This window comes from Spermophilus citellus, assembly GCF_964194105.1.
Source record: "Spermophilus citellus genome assembly, chromosome: 17".
Classification (NCBI taxonomy): domain Eukaryota; kingdom Metazoa; phylum Chordata; class Mammalia; order Rodentia; family Sciuridae; genus Spermophilus; species Spermophilus citellus.
Genome location: NC_138199.1, coordinates 48,985,617 through 49,010,996, shown reverse-complemented (window position 1 = coordinate 49,010,996; position 25,380 = coordinate 48,985,617). Strand labels below are relative to the sequence as shown.

General features: G+C 52.2%; 2 protein-coding genes across 2 annotated transcripts; one reads left to right on the top strand and one right to left on the bottom strand.

The window, feature by feature from the left end:
- The first annotated feature begins 1,417 nt into the window (after positions 1 to 1,417).
- Positions 1,418 to 14,022, top strand: XYLT2 (xylosyltransferase 2). The gene is made up of 11 exons (XM_081271247.1): positions 1,418 to 1,616; positions 6,932 to 7,424; positions 7,668 to 7,840; positions 8,132 to 8,334; positions 8,768 to 8,848; positions 9,041 to 9,257; positions 9,335 to 9,511; positions 9,749 to 10,011; positions 10,301 to 10,496; positions 11,189 to 11,522; positions 12,877 to 14,022. The coding sequence occupies exons 1-11, from the start codon at positions 1,482 to 1,484 to the stop codon at positions 13,197 to 13,199; spliced, it is 2,595 nt and encodes an 864-aa protein (XP_081127373.1). The 5' UTR covers positions 1,418 to 1,481; the 3' UTR covers positions 13,200 to 14,022.
- Positions 14,023 to 19,977: 5,955 nt separating this feature from the next.
- MRPL27 (mitochondrial ribosomal protein L27) lies at positions 19,978 to 25,379 on the bottom strand. The gene is made up of 4 exons (XM_081272305.1): positions 25,322 to 25,379; positions 23,443 to 23,574; positions 23,107 to 23,174; positions 19,978 to 20,386 (listed from the first exon to the last, which is right to left on the bottom strand). The coding sequence occupies exons 1-4, from the start codon at positions 25,359 to 25,361 to the stop codon at positions 20,180 to 20,182; spliced, it is 447 nt and encodes a 148-aa protein (XP_081128431.1). The 5' UTR covers positions 25,362 to 25,379; the 3' UTR covers positions 19,978 to 20,179.
- Position 25,380: the final 1 nt, after the last annotated feature.

Sequence of the window (25,380 nt, the reverse complement as noted above, 5' to 3'; positions counted from 1 at the left end):
TTTTTTTTGTTTCCTCTTTCCACCCCTCTCTGTAGTGGTTCTTAAAGCTTCATTTTAAATTTTCTTTCTTGGTTTTGCCATCTCTATTCACCTTACTTTGGGGGACACTGTTTTACCTCTCCCCCTCTTCCCTCTCTCCGCCATCCTGCCAGGCTCAGGAGAGACTGTATATGTTCAGTCCCTGCAAATGCCATGTTTGAACAGACTCCGGAGAAATGTTGAGGTCAGCTAGGTAGCTAGGGTTCCTCTGCTTTTTTCCCCAACTTTTTTTCCCTCTTAGTACAGAATTGAACGCAGGGGGTGCTGTACCACTGAGCTACATCCCAGCCCTTTTTGTAATTTAAATTCTCACTAAGTTACCGAGGGCAGCCTCAGACTGTTGATCCTCCTGCCTCAATAGTTGTGATCTCATCACTCCCGGCATCCCAGCATTTCTTGAGCGTTGCTGGGTGTCCTATATGGTGGTAAGGATTCGAAGGTGAGTAAGGAATGATCCCAGAGAAAAGGCGACCAGATGTGATAGTGCTCCACTGGACAGTGAGCACAAGCAAAGATGCCATTGACGGGGGCGGGGGAACAGCTGGTAGGACTTGGCAGAGAGAACAGCATATGCCAAGGTCTAGTGGTTCTCCAAGTGTGGTCCCAGACCAGCCACATCAGCATTGCCTGGAACCTGTTGAAAATTCTAATTCTCAGGCTCCATCCGTGATTTACCAAAGCAGAAACTCCGGGGGTGAGGACCAGTGATAGTATCTGCTTTATCAAGTCCTACAGGTGACTCTGATGCAAGCTAAGATCTGAGAATCAGAACTCCAGAAGAGATCCGAAATGCTTAGGATGAAAGTGGAGGAAAACAGTTCAGGGTGCTTAGGATGAGGTAGGGGAGAAAGGCCAGAAGCTGCTTAGGATAAGGGAGAAGAGAGTAAAGGATGTTTTCTTGAAGGGCCCCGGAGCCAGTCAACGGGTTAGACTTTGTCCTAGGTTACGGCCTGAAGGTTTGAAGCGGGGCCTTGTGGCACTCACACCACCACTCCCAACTGGCTCTTCTGGGAGCTGTAGCATTTACTGGGACCCTGGGGTGGAGAGCTTACCGCCGGCAGAGCCGAGCTCCCCCACGCCCCGCAACACCAGGCAGGCGAGCGGTCGGGCCGCAGACCCTCCGTACCCCAGTAAAATAGGTCTGCGGTCCAGAGAGAGGTGACCACTGGCTGGGGCACACACCGAGGAAGGCACGCCGGATGCAGACTCGGCGTGGGAGGCCGGGCGACAGCCAGCTCGCAGCGGTCCGGGAGGGAGGCTCTGCGGCCGAGGCCCCGCCCCAGCCTGCGAGGCGCGGCCCTCCGGGCCCCGCCCTTGGCCCCGCCCAGGCTCGCGCCCGGCCCACCTCCCTAGGCCAGCAGGAGGGCTCGGCCCCGCGTCCGTGCGCGCGCCCGCGGCGGGGTTGCAGGGCTGGGCGCGCGCCCCGCGTCCCGGGCAGGAAGATGGTGGCGAGCGCGCGGGTGCAGAAGCTGGTGCGGCGCTACAAGCTGGCGATCGCCACCGCGCTGGCCATCCTGCTGCTGCAGGGCCTGGTAGTGTGGAGCTTCAGCGGCCTGGAGGAGGACGAGCCAAGCGAGGTGCTCCAGCGGCCAGGCGGGCGGGCAGGCCGGGCGCGGGGGCGCGCGGGGTCCTAGCGGGCTGCGGGCGGCCCGGGCCAGCAAGTGGGGCTCCGGCAGTGTGCGTGTGGGCAGCTGGAGGCCTCCAGGAGCCAGACGTCCGGCTCCTGACTCCCCTTTCCCAGGCGGGCCTGACGGGCTGTGCTTCGGCGTGGTGGGTGACCCAGAGGCCCGGGCCGCGGGCGGACTCGGGGCTGGGGTGGGAGGAGTGGGTCATGGTGGGGTGGTCTCCTGCCGCGGGAGCGGTGAAGGTCAGGCGCGGGGAGCGGGGCTGGGAGGCGGGGCTGGGCTGGAGCCTGCTCCGAGGTGGGGAGCCCCAGGCCAAACTTTCTGAAGTTGGGAGGGGGCGGGGGTGTGCACGCCGTGGGTGGAGGAGTGGGGCGGAGGGACCCCGGGCATCTTTGCCCAGCTGCGCTTGAGAGGCAGCGACAGATAGGAAAGTGGAGCTTTGGAGTGGAATTACGGCCTGTGACGAAGTGTGTACCCCCACGAACTAAGAGAACAGGGAGTGACCCTGAGGGAAAAAGCTGGAGAGTCCCCCAGTTGTGGCTTCTCAGCCAGGGATTTGGGAGGGAAAAGTTGAGCTGGCTTCAGGACATTAAGGAATCCGGGAGAGACCCCCTGTGGCTCTAAGGGGATAGGGATGACAGCAGCTTGTTCAGCAGCGCCCAGATTCCCTGATCCAAGAGTCTTCCTCATTCTTGTTTGATGTGTTTTCAGCTGAGGGCCAAGTCGCATCCTCCCCAGGGTGGTTCAGAGGGTCCAGTAAAATTGGAACTGAAAGGGCATAGAGGGTGAGCCATACTCTTAAGCTGTGGCTACAAGTTAGGAGTTCCCTGCCCCTGCCTCCACTTCTGGTCCCTCCAGGGCTCTGGTCAGAGGCTGTGCTTGCCTGCCCTCTTGGGCTTCTCTACCTGGGAATTGAAGGCCAAGGGAACCCCCGTGTCCACTTTGACTTCCTGTACCTCGACAGTCTAGAAGGCCTGGTGTGGAGATTGGAGAAGAGCTGATCTCTCTTGTTTTGGGGGGAGAACCAGAAGCTGGAATGGGGAGGGGAGCAGAAACAGTTACATGAGACCATTACTCCATAAGGAGTTGAGGGTGGGGACTGGGGAGGCTGGCTCTGTGACTTCTGAGGGAATGAGCTTGTTTTGTGTGGACCAGGGTGCAGGAGGAAGAGGAGAAGAGAGTTTCAGGCCTAGTATAAGAAGTCTTTTGGGACAGATAAGACTTTAAGATGGACTACCTACCAACAGAGTTAGAGAGCCCCTGACCCTGAAATATGTGAGCAGAAACTGGTGACCACTCTGGGGAGGGAGATATCAAAGCACCTGAGCCTTCTCAGAAGCAAATGGCCCCGTGCTGCATTCGCTTGTGAGTCTCTGGATGATCTGAGGACCTTGCTTCCCTGTTTACAGCTTGGCATGGAGAATTGGCTCAGTGGAGAGGTTGGGATACCCCAGCCTCACCCCTTCCTCCAGCTTGGAAATTGGAGGAAACTGACAGAGGAATCCTGGGCTGAATAGAAAAAGATCCTCAGTGAGCTAATGTTGAGCATCAGGCAGCCACTGATGCTTAAACCCCTCAGCAGCTACCTCACCAGACTTGGGGGTTGCCAGGCAGCATAGCACAGTGCTCGGGAAGGCGGCTGCTGAAGTGGGACTGCCCTCTTCACCATCCTGTTCCAGCTCTGCTGCTGAGCACACCACCAGTGAATCACCGCTCCTCTTTCCATATCCTCCTCAGTACCCCCTCAAGACTGGGTAATAGTAGCACCTCTCTTGTTGGGTTTATACAGACAAAGTGAAATGATGCCTGTGAGCATTTGTAGGAGTTCCTGGCACATGATAAGCTGTCAGTAATGTAACACTTATTATCTCAGCACTGCACCTAGGGGACAGGAGTTCAGTCATTCAGTCAACAAACATTTATTATGTTCTATTCACACCAGGCACTGTGCTAATATGGAGAGATAGAAATAAAGACTAGGTGAGCCCTGGCCCTCATGGGCAGAGTCTACAGAGAAAGACAGACAGTGAAAAGGTTAGTCACCAGACTAACAAGGAGGCTGGTTTAGATCGGGAGGTTGGAAGGGCTTTCAGCAGGAAGAGGTGGGCAGGAAAGTTTGGGCAGAAGGCCCTGGGAGTGGGCTGAGCTGGGTGCTCTTGAGGAATGGACAGGAGGGTGTGGCACTTTCCCTGAAAATGAATCCATACTGCATGGCTGAAGGGGCCACAGAAGGGCCTGGGGTTTTGTTCTAAGTGCAGCAGGAGAGCGCCACCCGGGATCCAATGTGCTTTTCGATGTGCACTCTGCTGTCTGTGGGAGGGCTGGAGTGGCTACCTGGGATGATCACTAGACTCCAAAGAGCCACTTGATAGTTTTCAAAGCCTTCACAAACATTCTCACCACTTGTTTTATCACCACTTACTTTAAATGCAGTCTGAGAAGTCCAGGGAGGTGGGGTGTGGGGTGAGCATTTCTATTTTCACTGTCTCCATGGCTCAGAGAAGGATTCCGGGGATTCTCAGAGCCAGGAACTGGCCAAGGACTTTAAGTGCCTCTTCAGTGGGGAACAGGGGGCCTTTGAAGCCAATATGCATCCAGGCTTGAGGACCAGGCCCCATCCTTAGTAATCAGAGGGGGCCTTGCAAGGCCTCACAACCTGAGGCTCTGCTGATGCTCACATGGACTTACCTGGGAGAGGACAGGGCAGGGGCTATCGACTAAGGCTTCTCTCATTCTTCACCGCTGCTTCCTGGTCCCCTAGCCTCCTCTGGGATTGTCCTTCTCAGGGTCAGCCAGCTCCCTGCTGCAGTGCAGGGCACCAACATGCCTGCCTCCTCTCATATCCTGTCTCCCACCGCAGCCAGCCTGGCCCTGTGCCTGTGCCCTGCCCTCCTGACCAGCTTCCTGACTCGCTGATACTGGCTTCCACCCGGGGAACCCACACCTCTCTGCCATATCTACCCACCGAAGCTTGGGAATGTCTTTCTCTGCTTGCTGTGTAGCCAGGCTCACCTTTCTAGAAGGCTGCCCAGCCCAGGGTGCTCTTCCCGATGGGGGTACTGAACAGGATCAGCTGCCTCCACTCAGGTTTCTCTTAGATGGGGAGCCTCCCCAGCTCTCATTGGGAACCTCTTAAGTCATCAGAGGGCTGGCTCAGTGGCTAGGCACAGAGGGCCTGGGTGCCAGGGTATAGGAGAGGGGCTCTGGCCTGAAGGTGGCTGTTAGGTTCTTGCTGTGCTCAGATAGGGGAGAGAATGAAGATCCTAGGGAAGTGAGGGGCAGGGAGAGGCCAGCCGACTGCTGTCTAAGATGTCTGAGGGTCTTGGGCCTCTCTTGACTTCACATTTAACTGTTTTCTTCTCCCCTTCCAATAACTAAAATGAAAATAATGGCACATTTATAAATGCACCTAAGCCAAGACTAAAACCAAGACCATTAACATCCATTCATTCGGCAGGTGCTTACTGAATGCCTGTGATCACCAGACACTCTTGGGCTCTAGGAACAAACTAGCAAATAGCCCTAAAACACACAATATAAATAAATGGCAGGATGATGAAGGGTATCAAGTGCTGTGGAGAAAATAAAGCAGAGGATGGGAGGGCCAGTATTTTGAATACAATGGTGGGGGGCTCCCTGAGAGGAGGCCACTCATGCACAGTTGAAGGAGGTGAGGAGCAAGCTGTGGGAGGGGCTGAGGTCCTGGGTGCAGTGAGTGGGAAGGTGGGATGAAGGGACGTGAGGAGGCCCTTGTGACAGGATGAGAGTGAAGCAGAAGGGGTCATAGGAGAAGAGGTCAGAGGGCAGGGCTGCCAGATCCCACCAGGGGAGGCCACTGGCTGTTTCCAGCAGCAGGATGGTGAGATGGAACTGAAGTTCTAACCGGAGCCCTAGAGACTTGAGGCAGAACAAGAGCAGGTCCAGGAGACCGGGGAATCCAGGCAGAGGGCGATGGAGAAAGTCCTAAGAAAGAGTCAGATTCTGCATGTATCTTCAAGACAGCTCCAACAGGACTTGCTGATAGATTGGGTGTGAGGGAGAGAGGAATCAAAGTTGACTCCAGTGTGTTTGGCCTGAGCCACTTAAGGATGGGGTTGTCATTAACTGTGGTGGAGAGGAAGGCTGAAGGAGGGGCAGGTTGGGAGGAAGAGCAGGGGCTCCCCTCGGACCTGTGGGTCTGAGGTCTTTATGCTCCCAAGAGAGATGACAGGGAAGCTGCTATTTAAATGCCTCAGAGAGAGAGAATTCTGGGAGTGTGGATGAAGTTTAGACACCGAGACTGAGTGAGATCACTGAGAAATGAAGGCACTAGGCTGGGGACAGGCCCCAGGGTTCCCTTTGGGAGCTGAGAGACTGATGAGGTGTGGGAAGGCCCAGGAGGGTCTCCTGGAAGCCAAGGGAACAGGTTGCCTCACTGAGGTGTGCTGCCCACAGGCCACGTGAGAAAAGGACTGAGCTCTTGCAGGGCTGGAGGAGAGGGGCCATGAGAGAGGGCTCACACGAGGTGCAGGAGGGGAATGGGACAGTGGTAGAGACACCCTCTCAAGCTGCCTTCTCCATGCTTTCTCTCTCTTGCCCCTCACTCATGGCTGAGGGCATGTGCTCAGGGAGACTGAGCGGCTGTTGGTGAGAGGGCAGAGCTGAGCTCAGAGCTCTGGGGACTCGGGACCTCTCTTTCCTCTGTCACTTCCATGTCTCAAGACACCAGCCAGATGCCTCTGTGTCAGCTACTCCACTGGACTCGGGAAATGGGGCTGCCATGGCTCCCCTCAAGGGGTCCACGGTCTGCTACAGGGACATCCAGGGCCTCAGAGCTCAGTGTATCCCACTCTAGGGCAAGTGTGATGGCTGCCAGCCAGGGAAGGGGAGACGGGACTGGAGAGGAGGGTGGTTCAAGCTGACCAGGCCATGGGGGAAGTGCCTGGGTTGGAGTCGAGGAAGCAGGCACTTAGAGGAAGCACTTAGAGCCAGGAAGCAGGGGTGCGGCAGGCTCGTGGAGGGCTTGTTTCCTTCGGGAGAACCTGCTGCGAGTCAGCTGTGGGCCCAGCTCAGCCTCACCTTTCCAGCCAGGGACCAAGTGTGGTGGTGGCTCAGGGGCTTACCACCTACAGGTAGACCTTGTGCCAAATTCGGGAGCGCAGGACTTCTCTAGGAAAAGGGTGGGCAGGAGCTCCTAAGTCTGAGGGTGCCCCTGCCAAGGTAGAGCTCAAGGAGGCAGAGTAGGCGAGTGACTGTCCTAGTGACCTCTTTCTGCATATCTTTTACAGAAAGGAAGGCAGAGGAAGCCACGACCACTGGACCCTGGCGAGGGCTCCAAGGATACAGACAGCTCAGCGGGGCGGCGGGGCAGCGCGGGCAGAAGGCATGGGCGCTGGCGGGGCCGTGCTGAGAGCCCAGGCTTGCCCGTGGCCAAGGTGGTACGGGCAGTAACCAGCAGGCACAGAGCCAGTCGCCGGGTCCCCCCTGCCCCACCCCCAGAGGCCCCAGGACGCCAGAACCTGAGTGGGGCAGCAGCTGGGGAGGCGCTGGTAGGGGCTGCCGGCTTCCCACCACATGGAGACACAGGGAGCGTGGAGGGTGCCCCCCAGCCCACAGACAACGGCTTTACCCCTAAGTGCGAGATCGTGGGCAAGGATGCGCTGTCGGCACTGGCCCGGGCCAGCACCAAGCAGTGCCAGCAGGAGATCGCCAACGTGGTGTGCCTGCACCAGGCCGGGAGCCTTATGCCCAAGGCTGTGCCGCGGCATTGCCAGCTGGCTGGTAAGGGACAGGGCATTCTGATCCTTCCTAGGCATAGATGGGGACGTAGCTTGGCTCAGATCTTCACCCTTATTTCCCAGAGGGCCCAATCTCCTTGCCCAAGCTTTTGTTAAATGTATTAAGTGGCAGAAAGGGAGCTGGGACCCAGGGCTCCAAATGTGGGCTTCTTCCATTGAAAGGTGTTTTACCCGTACCCTGTGACCTTGTGTGGACCTCAAAGATGCGTCTGTTTTCTACTCTCAGGGAAGATGAGTCCTGGTATCCAGTGGGAAGAGATTCGGGCCCAGCCCGTGGATGGCCCCCCAGTACGCATCGCCTACATGTTGGTGGTTCATGGCCGCGCCATCCGCCAGCTGAAGCGTCTCCTCAAGGCCGTCTACCATGAGCAGCACTTCTTTTATATCCATGTGGACAAGGTACTGGGGGCAGGAAAGACCAAGGGTGTCTGGAGTGAGCAGAGCAGAAACTACAAAGATCACAAATAGACAGGGTCTCTGACTTGGCTTAGGCAGTCGAGAGATAGGGAGACTGAAGCTCAGAATGGGGACGTGTCCAGCAGCAGGTGGCACAACCCTTTAGGAACTAGAGCCCTGTCCTTTGCTTTCTCTACTCCATGTTATTTGTGCTCTCCCCTGGGGTGGAGTTGGGGAATTGTAACCCTAGGGCCCAGCTGAGTAGCCCCCAGCTGAGTACCCCCTCTTCCCCAGCGTTCCAACTACCTGCACCGGGAGGTGGTGGAGCTGGCCCAGCGGTATGAAAATGTACGGGTGACACCCTGGCGCATGGTCACCATCTGGGGTGGGGCCAGCCTTCTGAGGATGTACCTGCGGAGCATGCGGGACCTGCTAGAGGTACCTGGTTGGGCCTGGGACTTCTTCATCAACCTCAGCGCCACTGACTACCCAACCAGGTGTGGGGATGGGGCTCTGAACCTCTGGGTGGGAGGGGGCCCCAGCTGGGCAGTCAGGGTTGGAGGGCCCTGATGGGCTCCTCCTCCCTTGAGCCTCATTCTGGGATCCATACATGACCCTCTTGGCCCCCTTGGTCCTAGCCATGTATTAGAGGAGGAGCTGGTAAAGGTGATCTGAGGATTGGGAATGATAAGGGGAAAAGGAGGAGCCAGAGTCTGTACCTGGGTACATCTAGCAAGGGAGGGAGGATGATGTGATCTTTCTTGGGACCCCACGTGCCTACCACCATAGAGAATTAGCCAGGGAGGGATAAGGCTCATGGCCAGAGAGCTCTCAGCAAGAGAGAAAGGTCCAAGGGAAAGTGCTGGAGTAAGTAAGTCTGCTCGGGCCAGTGGTTGAGCAACCGCCCCTCACACCCCATTCTCTCACCAGGACCAATGAGGAGCTGGTAGCATTCCTATCCAAGAACCGGGACAAGAATTTCCTCAAGTCACATGGCCGGGACAACTCCAGGTGAGGGAGGTGTGGAAGGAGGCCCTAGTGTCTTCTCACAACCCTTCCCACACAGGGGGACTTAGTGATCCCAGCCTTGGGTTACAGAATCTCCAGACCAATCACAGACGGAGGAGTGCTGTTTGCTGGGTAGATGAGAAGGCCTGGCCCCACTCTGTGGATCCCTCGCCATGGTCCTTTTGCCACCCCCAGGTTCATCAAGAAACAGGGCCTGGACCGGCTCTTCCACGAGTGTGACTCGCACATGTGGCGCCTGGGTGAGCGGCAGATCCCTTCAGGCATCGTGGTGGATGGTGGCTCCGACTGGTTTGTGCTGACACGCAGCTTTGTGGAGTATGTGGTATACACGGATGACCCACTTGTGGCCCAGCTACGCCAGTTCTACACATACACGCTGCTCCCAGCTGAGGTGGGTGCCTGGGCCGGCCAGAGAGGGTGCGGGTTGGGCTACCCACAGCTCATCTTCCACACCCCTGCCACCTGCAGTCCTTCTTCCACACGGTGCTGGAGAACAGCCCAGCCTGTGAGAGCCTTGTGGACAACAACCTGCGGGTCACCAACTGGAACCGCAAGCTGGGCTGCAAGTGCCAGTACAAGCACATCGTGGACTGGTGCGGCTGCTCCCCCAACGACTTCAAGCCACAGGACTTCCTACGGCTGCAGGTGCTTGCCATGGCCTGAGAGGCCGCCTTGCTAGGCCTTCACCCAGCTTTTCCCCAGGAGCCTTCCAGGTCAGAAAGGCAGTATGGGCTTCCACTGGGAGCAGCCATGGGGTCTGGGCCCACAGCAGTAGCAGAAAAAGCCTGGAGAGGCTGATTGCTAGGCAGTGCTGAGAGGGGCCGGCTTCTACCCTACTGTGGGTCCCAGAGCCCTTCACTCTCCTTGCCTCTCCCTCTCCAGCAAGTCTCCAGACCCACTTTCTTCGCCCGGAAGTTTGAGTCGACTGTGAACCAGGAGGTCCTGGAAATCTTGGACTTCCACCTATATGGCAGCTACCCCGCTGGCACGCCAGCCCTCAAAGCCTACTGGGAGAACACCTATGACGTGGCCGATGGCCCTGGCGGGCTCAGCGATGTCATGCTCACCGCTTACACCGCCTTCACCCGCCTCAGCCTGCGCCATGCTGCCACTGCTGCACCTCCAAAGGCCACCTCACTGTGCAGGTGAGACCCCCTTCTGACATACTGCAGGCCCTCAGGGTGTGGTGCCCTCTGGGAAGCAAATCGGAAAGACAGTCCCTGCCCACAGCAAGTCTCCAGTCTGAGGCAAGGGAAAATGCAAGAAAAAATAATGATAAAGAAGGCAAGAGCCAGGCACATAGGTGCTATGGGTTGTGAGATTTGGGGCAAAGGAAGTGCCTGGGGATGGGACTCCCCAGTGCCCCTTCCTTGGGACTCCAGGCTGAGTCAGGTGTGCTGATGGCATCTCCCTTTCTCCCTGCTGGAACCTTAGGTTTGAGCCCAGGGGTTTGCCGTCCAGCGTGCACCTGTATTTCTATGACGACCATTTCCAGGGCTACCTGGTGACGCAGACGGTGCAGCCCTCAGTCCAAGGGCCAGCAGAGACGCTTGAGATGTGGCTGATGCCCCAGGGGTCGCTGAAGCTGTTGGGGCGCAGTGACCAGGCCAGCCGGCTCCAGAGTTTGGAGGTGGGACATGTCCTCCCCCTTGGTTTCTTTTGACCCCTAACAAAACACAGGGAGTGGGGAGAGAGGGACAGATTCTCTATCGGGCCTTCATGAGCTGAGTTCACTGGAATCTTCTTTCCCAGTAATGGCAGCCTTGGTGATGTCCCACTCAGACATGCCTGTGTCACCCTGCATGTACACTCTGAGGATCTCTCCCAGATGGGGACATAGGACATGTAGTGAGTAGGGAGGGATTGTCATTCCATCGTAACACAAGCCCAGTCCTTCTACACTACAAGGATCCTTCTAGGGGTATGAGGATATTCCCGTTGAGCTTTTGGGTGCTGCCTCATTCTCTTTCCTGGTTACCTTCTGTGGGATGGTCTGCCTATGGCCCCACCACTGTAGAGCAGTTCAGAATGAAAGCCTAGAATGAATCTCAGAGCTGAAGAGATTAAGATTCTCCTAGAGGCTGGGGATATAGTTCAGTTAGTAGAGCTTGCTTCGCATGTACAAGGCCCTGGGTTCAATCCCAGCACCACAAAAAAAAAAAAAAAAAAAAAAAAATTCTCCAAGTCTGTCCCTTTTATTTTTCATACGGGGAAGCTGAGGCCCAGAAAAAGTGACTATCCTGAGGTTACACAGTAAGAGCAGCATCAGAAGAGAGAAGGACATTTCCTCCAGGCTCCTACCCACCTCCTCCCTCCCTACAGGTTGGCACTGAATGGGACCCCAAAGAGCGTCTTTTCCGGAATTTTGGGGGGTTGCTGGGACCACTGGATGAGCCTGTGGCCATGCAGCGCTGGGCCCGGGGCCCCAATCTCACAGCCACTGTGGTCTGGATTGACCCAACCTACGTAGTGGCCACATCATATGACATCACGGTAGATGCGGAGACTGAGGTCACACAGTACAAGCCTCCACTGAGCCGGCCCCTGCGGCCAGGAGCCTGGACTGTTCGACTGCTTCAGTTCTGGGAACCTCTGGGTGAGACCCACTTCCTCGTGCTGCCCTTGACCTTCAACCGCAAACTACCTCTCAGGAAAGGTAAGGATCTAGTGCTTAAATGATGACCCAAAGACAGAATAGGATTTTCCAGGGAGATGACTTCAAGAAGGTGACCATCAGAGCTGACCCCATCCTTAAGATAAGGGAAGGGAGGAGGTTGGGACCTTGATCTTCTATCCCTTAGCTTGCAGGGCCCTACAGTGTGGTATAGGAGAAAGAGGAGCTTTAAGGTCAATCAGACTTAGGTTGGGAACAGGCCTCTGCTGCTTTCATTGGACCTTAGAAATTACTTGGCCTTCCTGAGCCTCAGTCTGTTCACATGTGAAGAAGGATAGTGCAACTATCAGACCTCCTGGGTACCTGGGACACATATTATTAAACTCACTCAAGTTTAAAAAGGGGAATCATTGGAAGAATACAGGATGCTTCCTCTATCGTTTGGGGGTAGCTTGTCCCCTGTCCTAGTCTCTCTGAGATCAGCTTCTTCATACGTGGCCTTGCAGAGCAGCAGAGCCTGATCAGGGCCTCTGGGTCCCCAAGTTCCATGATCTTGGGACAGCAATTCTGACTGGTCATCTCAGTCTACTGTGTGACTGAGTGAACAGAGTCACGTGGCTCTCCCCTGACTTGGCTGAGGCTAAGGAAGCAGATGAACAGCAGCAGAGGCTGGGCAGCTTCCTGCAAGGAGCTGGAGATACCAGGGACGAGTACTGGGTAACAGCTGGGGGTATGCAGTGGGTGCTCAAGCTAGATATTTCCTTCCCTCTCCACATCTTCTCACAAGAAAGGTTAACCCAGGTTGAGGGTGGCGGGGGACACTGGGGGTTGGGGAGATCTAGGGTAAGTGAGCCACATCTGCAGCCCTCCTGGAACTCAGTCTGGTGAAGGAAACAGAAGAAGGAATAGAGGCAGCTCTGCTGGTGGGGACTGGGGCTGGGTCTCCAGAACAAAGGCAGAGCATGCTGTATGTAAGTGGGAGGAACAAAGCTGGCAGGTATCTGATGAGGGGACAGAGAGTTCAGGGAAAGTAGGAGATGGGAAGGCCAGCTGGCTAGGCAACTGGGCCCACAGGGAGGATCTAATAGGTTGCCAAGGGCTCCAGGAGCCACTGACAATGATCAAGAAGGGATGTGAGTGACACAAACCAGGTTGTTACCTTATTTTCTAAAGTGCCTTGAATCCTCTGTTTGACTTAATGAAACAGTTGAGAATTCAGGGAGTACATCCTTGGTTTCATATAACTTACAATTTTATAGACACAGAAAGTTCCTTGGATTGGTCCAATGTTACTCCACCAGATGAGATTCAATGGCAGGGCTGGGATGGGAACTGGGCTACTCAGACCTGACTCCTGGGGCTGACCTCGTACTTATTGCCTGCCCTGCACCTCCAGATGATGCCCTCTGGCTGCACGCGGGACCACCCCACAATGAATACTTGGAGCAGAGTTTCCAGGGCCTGAGCGGCATCCTGAACCTGCCTCAGCCAGAGCCTGTGGAGGAGGCTGCCCGGCGGCGTGCAGAGCTTACAGGGCCTGCTCTGGAGGCCTGGACAGATGGGGAACTGAGCCGCTTCTGGTCTGTGGCAGGACTGTGTGCCATGGGCCCCTCTGCCTGCCCCTCCCTGGATCTCTGCAGACTGACCAGCTGGAGCTCTCTGTCCCCAGATCCCAAATCAGAGCTGGGGCCTGTCAAATCAGACGGGCGACTCAGGTAGCAGGGCCCCAGCCAGCACACCCGGAGAACCCGGGAATTGCACCTTACAGACAATGGAGGGCTATCCCCTCCCACAGGCAGGAACCAGAGGCCCCCCGGGGGTACACCACATCAGCCATCCAGAGCCCGCACAGATGGCAGCCAAGGTGGGCTAATGTCTCTGCTAGGGACCAGAGGGTTGACAGGAACGGAGAAGGGCTCCAGCAGCATTCCGAACCCAACTCTTCCTCCCCCTCCTCTCTAGTTTGTTTGTTATTTTTATTTAAAATGGGTGTGTGGGGGGGAGGAACTAGAAATAAAAGATGTGCAATAGGGCTCAGAGCAGCCCCAGGAAGTGGGCCATGGCTGGGGGGAGCGGGGCCTTTTGAGCCCATCTGCTACTGCTCTGGAGAGGCTGGGTCTGCTTCGCTCTCCAGGGCTGGGTCCCCCAGCCTGGGCTGTGGTGCTCATGGCTGAGGCCCTGCAAGGGTACAGGTACCCTGCCAGCTCTGAGGCCCAGAGAACAGGTGTTCAGGAGCCACCGTGGAGCTGGGCTCTAAAGGGACAGCCTCTCCCCTGGTAGCCAGGGGACCCTAGAGCAGTGAGGGAGTCTGGCTCTAGGACTTTCTAGCACACCCTGCCCCTTGATGGGAAAGGCAGGGCATCAGGGCCTACTGAGACCATTACAGTTTCCCAGGTACTCCCAGGTGTGCCCTGGGGCAGTGAGCCTCATTAGCAGTGTGGGAAGCCTGTTAGGGGCTCAGAAGAACCCAGAGTCGCATTGTGCCTGAAGCTCGGTGTGAAGTCTGAAATATGCAACAGAAGAAATATATCTCTATCTCTCTAAGCAGCCTCGTGTTTTTCCTCCTGTATGTCGGGGATCCATTGCTGTTCCCAGGGCCACCCTCTTTTAGGAGTCTTAGCTGCTATTTTAATGGCCCTGAGAAGGCAGAAATCTCAGCCCCCCAGAGCAGGAACAGCTTCAAATCCATCCCAGCCAGAAGGATGCAAAAACTCCTCCAGTGCAACCCTTTCTTTTTCTGAGAGGTCAATGGCCCTGGGAGGCTCAGAGACTTCCTCATTGCCACTCAGCAGGCCAGCATGAGGGGAGCTTCCTTCTTGAGAGCCCTGATCCAGCACTTCCACCTCGTCAGGCTGCAGCAGATGTTGGCGTTTCTGCCTTCAGTGTCACCTGGGCCCATCCTGGAAGCCCTCATTGTTCTGTTTCATGGGGCACCCTCAAGAACAGAGGCAATCCCAGCCTTGGCTTAATGGTCATGCTGGAGTTTGTCCCTTAAAGCTGGGAGTAAGACTTGGGTTTCCTGGCCTCTGACCTGGGACCTGAAAGGATCCTAGAAAGGTTTGTCTAGCTGCATGCGGTGGAAGGCTGAGGCAGGAGGACTGCAAGTTCAAAGCCAGCCTTGGCAACAGCGAGGTGCTAAGCAACTCAGTGAAACTGTGTCTTTAAATTAAATACAAAATAGGGCTGGGGATGTGGCTCAGTGGTCTAGTGCCCCTGAGTTCAAGCCCCTGTACCCCACCTCAAAAAAAAAGGTTTGTCTATTCCTTTCCCCTTCCCCACCTCTGACTCCCCTCCTGTCATTAGCAAGGGCTCAGTGTTCTTCACACCTTCTGTAATGTGGGGAGCAAGAGTGAAGGTTTCTAGACCCAAAATCACCACTGCTGATCACACTGGTCTCAGCTCAGCTTGGTATATTAAAGGGCTCAATTCCGCCCAGGCTGCCCCATGTCATTTTCCTAGTTGCCATGAGAGGGCGCTCCTGACCACTAAAAACAGCACCAGAGTGGGTTGTTCAGCCACTGGGCTGACTGCATGCAGTTCTCATTTAATCCTCCCAACCCCGAAAGTCAGGCACTTTTATTACCTTTCTGGGGCCTATCAGGAAACAGACTCAGAACTGTGAAATGACAAGCCCAAAGCTTGTTATCCAGTGGTGGCAGCAGACTTCAGAAGGAGGTAGAAAGCCTTAGCCACTGAACTATGCTCTCTCTTGAGGGCTTGACTAGACAGGTAAGCAGAAGGGGCGAACAGCAAGAGCATACAGTTCATGATGTTCAGGTACAGAGGTGAATATAATTGTGTTTTACTCCTATTTTAGTGAATATCTGAAGCTGTACTCTAGTCCTCAAGATCACTGGGGGTTTTGTTTCTCAACATCAACTCTGAAGGGTTTTTTGGCTCTGGGGTTGGTACCCAGGACCTTGTGCATTCGAGGCAAGTGTTCTATTTCTCAGCTATATCTCCAGCCCAACTCTTAGGCCATTAAACAGAAAAATTACTATCTGGGTTCAGCATATTAAACACAGGCCAAACCAAAACAGTTGAACTGCTGGCCCAGAGCACACAAAGCAGCCCACAGTTAACCAGGGCTGCCTAGCACAATAGTTCTCAAACCATTGTTGTCTTAGTTTGGGTGGCTCATGCACTGTGTGTCAGCCCCTGCCACTCCCACCATGTCACACCAGGTCTTAGTTCCACATTGCTCTCATCTGCTGCAAACATTCTGTATTTGCATTCTTGTTTAGCCCAATAGATCATGAACCTGGTTTAACTGGTTTGACAGTCCAACAATGGTTGTCACTGCTCACCAGTGATGCTCATTTGCAGGCAGGCAGAAGAACGAGGAAAGTCTAGTCCCAGCCCCGTTGCTCTGGCTGCCTTGTCTTGGCTTTAGTGAAGTAGAAGCTCTGTAGGACCCAGGACCAGAGACTAGGACTCTTCCCAACAGGCTTAGAAGGTAGGCCTTAGAAAGTGGAGGCCCTCTTGGCCTCCCCTCCTTTGTTCACATCACTGAAGCAAGTTTGAGAGCAGCTTCTCTGCCAGAATCCCTAGTCTTTTAGTAGGGAGAGTTAGCTCAGCCTGGAAGCTCAGTCAGGCCAAGTCCCCAGAGCTCACAATATTTGCTCTGGAAAGAGGAAGAACCCCAGCAGAGAGGCCTTTGTGTACTGTGGTACAAGCCCAGTTTCCAAGGTAACCATGGAATCCACAGTTCCATTAGAGGTGGGAGCCCAGACCAGAAGACAGCCAATTGGCATCCAGAACCCAGTTATGTAGGCCAATAAGAAGTAGAGATGGGCAGAGTCAGACTGAAAGGAGATCTGAGAGCAGAACCTTGGCAAACTGGAGCTCCCCTGCCTGGATGTCAGGTTCAGCAGAAGCCGAGTCCTTTCCCACCAACCCATTCTCCTGAAGTGATAGAGATGCCCTCATGGCTTCAAGGCATACAGAGGGAATGCCATCTACAGGACACCAGGTCATGGCCTAGTACTAAAAGAAGGCAGAAGGGGTGGAAAACCTGGAGAGGTGCTCACAGGTACCAGGGCTCTGAAGGGCTTGATCCTCTTGACCCTCTGATTCGGGGGAGGACCAGTGGTCCTGGTGGCCACCCTCAGGGCTGATGCCCTTTCCTGGCACTCCATGCCACTGCTTCTGTGTCCACACCATGGACAACAGCTTCCTAGCCATAGTCAAGGCCATGATCAGTACCTACTGCCATTCCAAGTCATAGGGTTGGAGCAGATGCACTCTGAGCCCCTAACTATAGACCAGAAGCCCAGCCCCATCAATAGGTTCCCTGTAACAACATTCCTCCCAAAACCACCTGGGAAGAATGCTGTATGGAGGCACTATGAGTCACTGTCTCTTTCCATCAATGTCAAGTTCTACAGTGCCACAGTCTGATAGGAGAGGGCTGAGTACCACGGGTTGAGTTCAGGCTCTTGGGTTCTCTCCTGCCTCCTCAGACCCACTGTTTCTAAGGTTATCTGTTCCTCCTCCCTAAATGTGTCCCTCTGTAAAGTCTCCCTTACACATGGCACTGCTTCCCTGGGCTGAAGGGAGACATAGGACAAAGCCATTGTGCTCTCCTGCCCAGAGAGTTGATGCAGCAGCAGAAAGGAAGCTGCCTGCACCCCAGTCTGCCCTGTGTGTTAAGCAGGTCATTCCCACACCAGCTTCTGGAGTGGGATTCTAACCCAGGGAGGAAATGGGCCACAGTCAGTCCCAGGCTGTCCCTGATTGAGCCTCTGGGGAGGGTAGTTTTGTCCTTGGTATTCCTCCTGCCATCCTGCTATTGTACAGTGCCACCCCCAGTGCTGCCAGGTCCTCTGCTCCTTTCTCTTCTTTTATTATCCCAGCCAATATGTAAGCACTCTTCCCCAGCAAGCCCTTGCCTCCCCAATTCTGGCAAGAGGGCCCCTGCTCAGGGGAAGCAGTTATTCAGTAGGGAGGGGCCTTTGGGCTCTCTTCTCTGAAATGCATCCTCCTCCAGCCTAGGTTCTCGGTGGGTCAGGGCAATAGTATGGAAAGGGTTAATAACATACTGGCCATTGTTAAACTCTGCAGGGAAACCTCAGTGTCTTCACCCAGCTCCCAGTTTTCAGGGAAAGCCCAGGGGCCCAAGGGGCAAGTGGCAACATCAGCAGTCAGGGACAAGGGAACCATATATAGAAAGCAAAGGCAATCTTGAGCTTCAGCCCCCACCTCTGCATCAGGTCCAGGATGAAGAGATGGGGACAGGAGGATGAGGTCTCCCTCCAAAGCTCACCAGAGATGGTTGTCAGGTTATGAGAATAAACCAGTGGCCCAAAAGAAATGGAATCTCTCTATGCATCTCAGAAATGCTGAGGGTCTGAGTTGTGGCCTGGGACTTGGCAGAGAGGTCTAAAGGATGGGGGGAAAGGGAACTGGGGCAAGACAGTGCATTTGGACTCTACTCTCTTGCACAATGATCCTAAATCTTGATTTTTCACCTTGAGTTGTCCTTCGTGACTCAAGCTTTACTGCCTCCATCCCTACCTCAGCACCATGGCACGCCCCTGTGAAGGAACAGGAGTCCTGAGGTATGCAGGGGAGGGAGGAACTTTGGGGCTACCATCTGGGAGTGGTGGAAGATGGGTATGCTGGTTCTTGAAGCCAGCAAGGAGCCTGGTTTTTTAAGGAGACTATAAAGAATGCAAGGGAAGGAAAGAATGAGATGAAGCCTAGAGGTTTCTTGGGGAGGAGGCAATGTGGGACTCCTAGTCTTAGGGGGATCCAGGCAGAAGCTGGATAATGGTGGCATGTCTTTCTGGCTCTGTTGGTTTTTCTTGGTCACAGTGTTATCCCCAAGGAGATGAGGTATGCTGTGTGAGCTTCCCCAGGAGCCACTGTGGACCCTGTGGCAACTGGTTCACTTGCCCAAGTAGAATGTTCGACAGGACTGGCAGCAGCAGACTCACCAGCTGACAGCACACTTTGGGCTCTGAGCCTGCAGAGGTGGACATTCAGTCCTCCTAGCCTAGTGCTGCGAGAACTGATTTTCCCGTATCACTCTTTCATACACAATGCCTCGTTAGAGACCCTTGGGTTGGAACAAAGAAAGGGCCACTAGTGAAGGAGCTAGAATTTGATTGGAGGCTCCACTTCCCTTCATATATAGGGAAAGATGACAAACCTTAGCCAAGGCAGGCCTACCAGATCCCTGCAAAGAGGTTTTCAAAAGAGCCAACAGCTCTAGGATCCAACTTATTTCCAGGAAGGACCTGTTGCTGGGGGAGAGAACACAAAAGCAGCAGTCCAAAAAAAGGGTAAGTATACAGCCAATACCTTTGCTCTTCCATCACTCAACTGCCACCAAGTTATGAGGCTCTGCCACTATCTGCACTACTACCCAACTGTGGTTCTGCTCACCCATCCCAAGACGCAGCCACCTGCCTTGCTCAGGGAAACATCACTGTAGAAGGGAGTGACCCCATCTTGCCCCTTCCTATTTCTTCAGGGACCTTGAAAACACAGCATTGTGCCTGCAGAGACAGTCCCCACCAATCTCCTTTGCCTAAGGACTAGCTCTACTGGGCCTTTGTGGTACTTCATGTGGAAAAATGCCAAAGTGGACCCCCACAAACCCCAGATCGCATTTGCCTAGGATCTACAGGAAGTGGGGAATCCAGGGTTATGTCCTGAGAGAACAAGGTAACAAGTTCAAGGTGAAACTTCAGAAAAGGAAGACTTCTCTGCCCCCAAATAATTGGAGCCCATGCCTATATGCAGAGGAGAGTCCTCAGAAAGAAGCCACTCCTTTCTGGGACTGCAGCCAACCCCACCTACCTCCAACAGCCAGGAATGGCTACCCTCCCTGGCTGCAATCGCCCTGCCAGGCCTTTTAAGTGTTTGGTTGGGTTGACAGTGAATGCCTGCCCCCAGCCTGCTCTGGGTCCTCAGTAAGTATTCCCAAAGCCAGACTTTTTGCTGCTATATGGTTTGAGGTAAATTAAGAACCAGAGAAGAATGTGGGCTTACTATGTCTAGCTATTGTGGTAAGCAGGAAGAAGTCACTCGTCACCTGCCTCACCACTGGAAGGACATTGATATTCCAGGTCAGATGGGGCCTGACTGAATCTCCTGCCATCCCTGGTTGGACTCTGCTCTGGACTCAGAGAAGCAGGGGCCTACTGTGTAGCCATCTCTGGGGCTAAAGCCTGCTCCTTTGCATGTGGCTTTAAGAGAGAATACAACTGTGTTGCTTCCTCTATTGACCTCTCTCCCTCCCAGCACCCAGCACCTGGACTTTTAGGGGATACACAGGGAAAGCAGCTGGGATACCAAGCTCTCCTCTTTCTTTTCCTCTGGAAAATGGTGCCAGTGTAACCCTCTCCTCAAAACAAAGCCCCCCTTTTCATTTCCTCACTCTGATAGGATTCCTTCCTGCTTTCTCCCTTTAGTGTGCACAAGAGAACACGGGTAAGAACCAACAAAGCAGTAAGCAGCTTCATCTAAGTTTGTCCCCAAACAGCACAGATTCGTGATTCCAGCAGGCTTTATTTAGGCCCAGGAAAGGTCTTCCAAAGGGTATCCCGGCAGTCATCCGAGTCTCCTACAGAGTCAACCTCCAACAGACCTCTTCCTCAGAGGCCCTGTTGTGACCCTAATACTTGACTTCTGGTATCACCTTCTCCTGTCACCTGGGCTCCAGTCTCTGTTCCAAGGCCTCAACCAGGACTTCAAAGCATGTCTACAAGTTTGAAGGTGCCCTCAGGCTTTGCAGGAACAACGTGGACAAAAGTCTTGTAGAGCACAGCACCTTTGGGCAGTCTGGTGACCAAATCTACTGCCTCCAAGTTATTGGGATTGGGTATGTAGACTTCTTTAGTGTAGTGGACTATCCCCTCCTCCAGGGCATACAGGTACTTCCTCTTCCCCAGCCCCACCTGCAACACACAGACCTGGTTAGTTGGATCAAGAGCCAGGTGGTACATCCTAGAGCCTCCACACAGACCTCCCCACAAGATTCAGGTCCTGGGGCTGAATGGTGAGGTTTAGAGAACTCCATGTTTCCCGTCCCACTGCTTAGTACTTTTTTGCCTTCTGCTCCATAACAGAGAGGAAAAAGAAAATTCCAACAGCCAAATCTGTTGGCTGCTGTGTCAGAACGCTGGTTGGAAGCCACACTGAATGGTCCCAAAACTAGACCCAGGGAAAATGCCTCAAATCATTGTCCCTACGAACGTGCTTTATTTAGACTTTAAAATACTTTTTAAAAAATACTTTATTTAGACTTTAAAATACTTTAAAATACTACCGCTTGAGCCACATCCCCAGCCCTTATTTTATTTTTGGTGCCAAGGATTGAACTGAGGGGTACTCGACCACTGAGCATATCCCCAGCCCTATTTCATATTTTATTTAGAGACAGGGTCTCATTGAGTTGCTCAGCACCTCACTTTTGCTGAGGCTGGCTTTGAACTCACAATCCTGCCTCAGCCTCCCAAGCCGCTGGGATTACAGGTGTGTAGCACCATGCCTGGCAATCTATATTTATGATAGAGCCTGAACTTTATATAAATGAAAATGTACATCAAACTGGTGTTTAATGACATACACAAATATATGTATACGTACACATACACACAGATATGTATACATATATATCAACTCATTTAATCCTGACCTTGTGAATTACGTACTATTCTCAGTCCCATTTTTCAGATGACAACTACTAAGCACTAAGATCCTTGGCAATTTATTTTACTGTGTCTCAGTATAATACTAACTACTTTATAAGTCATCTTAAGGACTAAATGAGCTCATGGTCACAGAGAGCTTAGAATCCTATGAACTCAAAAACATGTTAGCTCTTACCACTGTTATTTTAGCAAGTTCCAAGAGTTCTCTAGCCACACATCCAATGTCTTTTAAATTCTAAAAAATAAAGCTACTGCATTTGAAATCAATTCACATTCAAATAAGCATCTCTGAAATAATTACAGATTACTATCAGCCTTTCTGTGTCTGTTAAAGTTAGCAATAAATGAGCTGGGGGTATGGCTGAATGTGGAACATTTGGCTATCATCTGCTCCCCAGCACTAGAAAACAAACCAACAAAAACCTCCTACCCACAACAAAGAGGTGGGAAGCTTAATTACAAAGGAAACTAAACTGAGGAAGGGTAGATGATTTAAAAAGGGGGGGGGGGGACTAAATTATCACTTAAAATAATGTGAAGGGTACAGTATAGTTCTGTCTTAACAAAGAACTCTTGTATCTCATGAACTAAGCCCAACCTGCTGAAATTGGAATCCCTGCCTGATATGGATCTAATTTCTGACACACACAGTGAATTGTTTTTACTAAATTCAAGCCACCTTTCAACCACATAGCAGGTTTATGCAAAGAAAAATCTTAGAAATCATGAAAAATGAATAAATTGAACTTAATTTACTAAGACTCAAAAAAAAAAAAAAAATCAAAGAAAATATCTGAACTTACAAGGCTATTACCCTCTAAGAACTGAGGACTGGAAAGGAGAACCAAAATGTTAGGAGAACCAAAACGTAACATCAAGGCAAACACAGCTAGGCAGACTCCCTATTCACTACACTGCTTGTTGTTGTTTTATTCAAGTTTTTTTCTTTTAATATTTTTTTGGTTGTCAACGGACCTTTATTTTATCTATTTATAGATGGTGCTGAGCATCCAACCCGGTGCCTCACAGATGCTAGGCAAGCGCTCTGCCACTGAGCCACAACCCCAGCCCTTATTCAAAAAATTTTTTTAAATATTTATTCTTAAGTGTAGACATCTTTATTTTACACTTATGTGGTGCTGAGGCTCGAACCTGGTGCCTCGTTCATGCTAGGCTAGCACTCTACCACTGAGCCACAATCCCAGCCACCATCATTAGTTTTTAACAGAAGAAAAATAATTTACTGAATTTGATTTTAAATCTGAATTTAATTCTAAAAGCTCCTTTCAGTCATAAAAAGGGAAATGTCTACTTTCTTAATATGTGCATTATTATTAAAAAATATTATTTTTGGTACTGGGGATTGAACCCAGGAGTATTCATCACTGAGCTAAATCTCTAGCCCTTTTTCTAATTTTGAGACAGGTCTCCCCTAAGTTGCCCCAGCTACCCTCATACTTGTGACCTCCCTGCTGAGCCTCCTGAGTAGCTGAGATTATAGATGTGTACCATGATGCCTGGCTTAGAATTGTACATTATTAAGAACTTTTAAAAACATGTAACTTTTAAAAACATTTAAAACTTCCATCTTTGCATTACTATAGCTTAAGCATATTGCTTCTCAGTGCTCAGGTAGCTGTAGTTGCCCCATGTATCAAATTATATAACCCACTCCTATTTCCCACTGAAAAGAAAATGAAACATAGGATGTGCAATCATCTAATGTTAGACAACACTGTTACTTGGGCCCTGCCACTCTCTTAAGTTTCTGGCATTTCACCTGTGAACTGGGGATGGATCCTACTTGACAGGGATTTGGTAAGGAGAAATGAGATAGTAAGGGCAGGAATAAGCACAATGCTTAGCATATGGTAAGCATCCAATAAATGCAACTGTTATCATTACTGTATTTAGGGACAGAAAGGTGGTCCTAGAAAAAAGGGGAGGGCCCCTAAGCAACTCACGTGGGCACCTGGGTGCCAGCGAAATTGGCGCTGAGTCCCAAGGATGTTGCCAGCATGAACATAGTGACCTAGAAGAGAAGTCCACAAGTGTGCTCTCAGCCCCAGTGATATGACAGCACAGCAAACTTCTAGGAAAACATGTTGGCTGGCCCAAGTGCTGCATACCAACCTCTAAGCATGTCCCTCAACAGAAACAACTGCCAAATGGTCCAAGCAGTGCCCAATCCCCTACCCAGCATCCTCTTCACTCTAGTTTCATAGCTAAAGTTCACACTTACTCGTCTTCAAGATACTTCAGCCCTAAACTGAAGTATGGAAGCTAAAACACATTCTCACCTTCCATTTTCTTGATGCCATAATGTTTGCCTCGTGACTTTCCACCAAGGTTTTTGGAGCTACCACCGGTCTTCTTGGATGCATTTCTGACAGCAAGAGTTATAGCTGAAGGAGGGCTCAACAGGGCTGTAACTGCAGAGAAAACAGAAACACTGTTAGATCTTTCTCTGCCTCCATGGCCCATTTGCTAAGCTAAGAGGTGACAGGGGAAATAAGAAAGATATGTGAGGGGAAACAGAAATGCTAAGTGTTAGATTTCAAGGAATTTCTGGAAGTCCTTTGGCCTTCTCCCATAGCAGGGGACTATTCATTTCTTGTACTGTCTGGAGATTAAGTGCTGCCTGAGGTAGGGGCATAGGAGTGTATGTGTGTGCATGTACTCGCTAGGAAGTGGGGTGTACAGATGTGGGGAGAATAGGAAAATATAAATGGGAAAAAAAATCACATGCTCTGGATCCTGGCACATTCAGTCCTATTGAAGAAACCAAAAAAGCCGGCAAGAGGACACCACAGCACTACCTGTTTCAGAGCCTCATTCACCCTCACACCCCATGGAGAGGCACAGCCAACCCAGACAGGCCAACAACAGGACACCCAGAGCGGCCTCAGCTGCAGCTTCCCCACCCTTTTGAAGCTATCCATTCACCCACTGCAACCAGATACCTGCATACAAAAAGCACAATTGGTGGAGCGTGGCTTCCACAGGCTTCTGGACACTTTAGCAAGTTGTTCCCTTTCTTTCCAAAGTACATCAAACAGAAGTCCAACTAAGATCAATACAATGTAAGAAGTTAATCTGACCTCATCCTAAAGAGCTCAAAGGCATTTATTTTAAATAAGAACAAATGCAAGGCCAAAGGACAATGAATTCAAACTCATACTAACCATGGAAGCCTCTTGCTGTACGACAAACCTAGGAACAGCAGTCCTAGCTTTCAGATCTCCAGACTCAGTCATGGTTTGGGTACTATGCAAACATCTGTAGGGAAGTTTTTTGAGTGTCTGCAGCCTCTTTATTAAGCATTTTGGAAGCCTAGCTTTCTGAAGTTTTCATCAGAACAGAAACTAGCTGGAACAAAGGAGCACGGATAAGAATTAACAGAAAAGCCAGGGAGAGTTGTGCAGGCCTGTGATCCCAGCAACTGAAGGGCCTGAGGCAGGAGAATCCCAAGTTTGATTTGGTAAGGAGAAATGAGATAGTAAGGGCCATCCCTTTTTATTTGTAGATAGGGTCTTAGTAAGTTGCTAAGGCTGGCCTGGAAACAGACTGGTCAGCCTCAGCCTCCCTAGGATTACAGGCCTGTGCAACCTTGCCCCGCCTCCTTTTGTTCTTTAGGTCTAAACCTCATAGGTTTCCTTAGAGGACTTTCCTGATAATTCAATCTAAAAGAGGATGCACATACTCTCTTTCTTCATGGCACTTGGAAAAATCAACTATTTTACTGATATATGCTTACTGATCCATCTACTAGCAAGAACTGCCCAGCGGCTAGAGACCATGTCTTCATGTTTTCTTCTGAAAATATGTGTCTGGCACAGAGAACGACCTAAATCTGTTGAACAAATGGATTAACTTTGTTTGGACTCAGTCCTTTCCATGGATAAAAGGATCCACACAAACCAAGAGAGGGGAAGCGGTGTGCCTGCGTCACCAACCGCCAAGGAAGTCCTCTCTGGGTTCCAAATAGAGGAAGGACACGTGCTTCCCCAACCCTCCCCGCCCCACGCAGGAGCACCCAAGACCTGTCACGTGATCAGTGGCAGCACCCCCCCCAACCCTCGCACGCCCCCAATGCATCCAAGGCCACCCGCGGGGGCAGTTTCCAAATCCCGGCCTCCCTCCCGGTTCGCCCCGAAAAGACTACAGCACCCCACTTACTAGTTGCCCGCGTCCTCAGCGCCAGAAGCGCCGACGCCATGATTGCCTCACACTCGCTT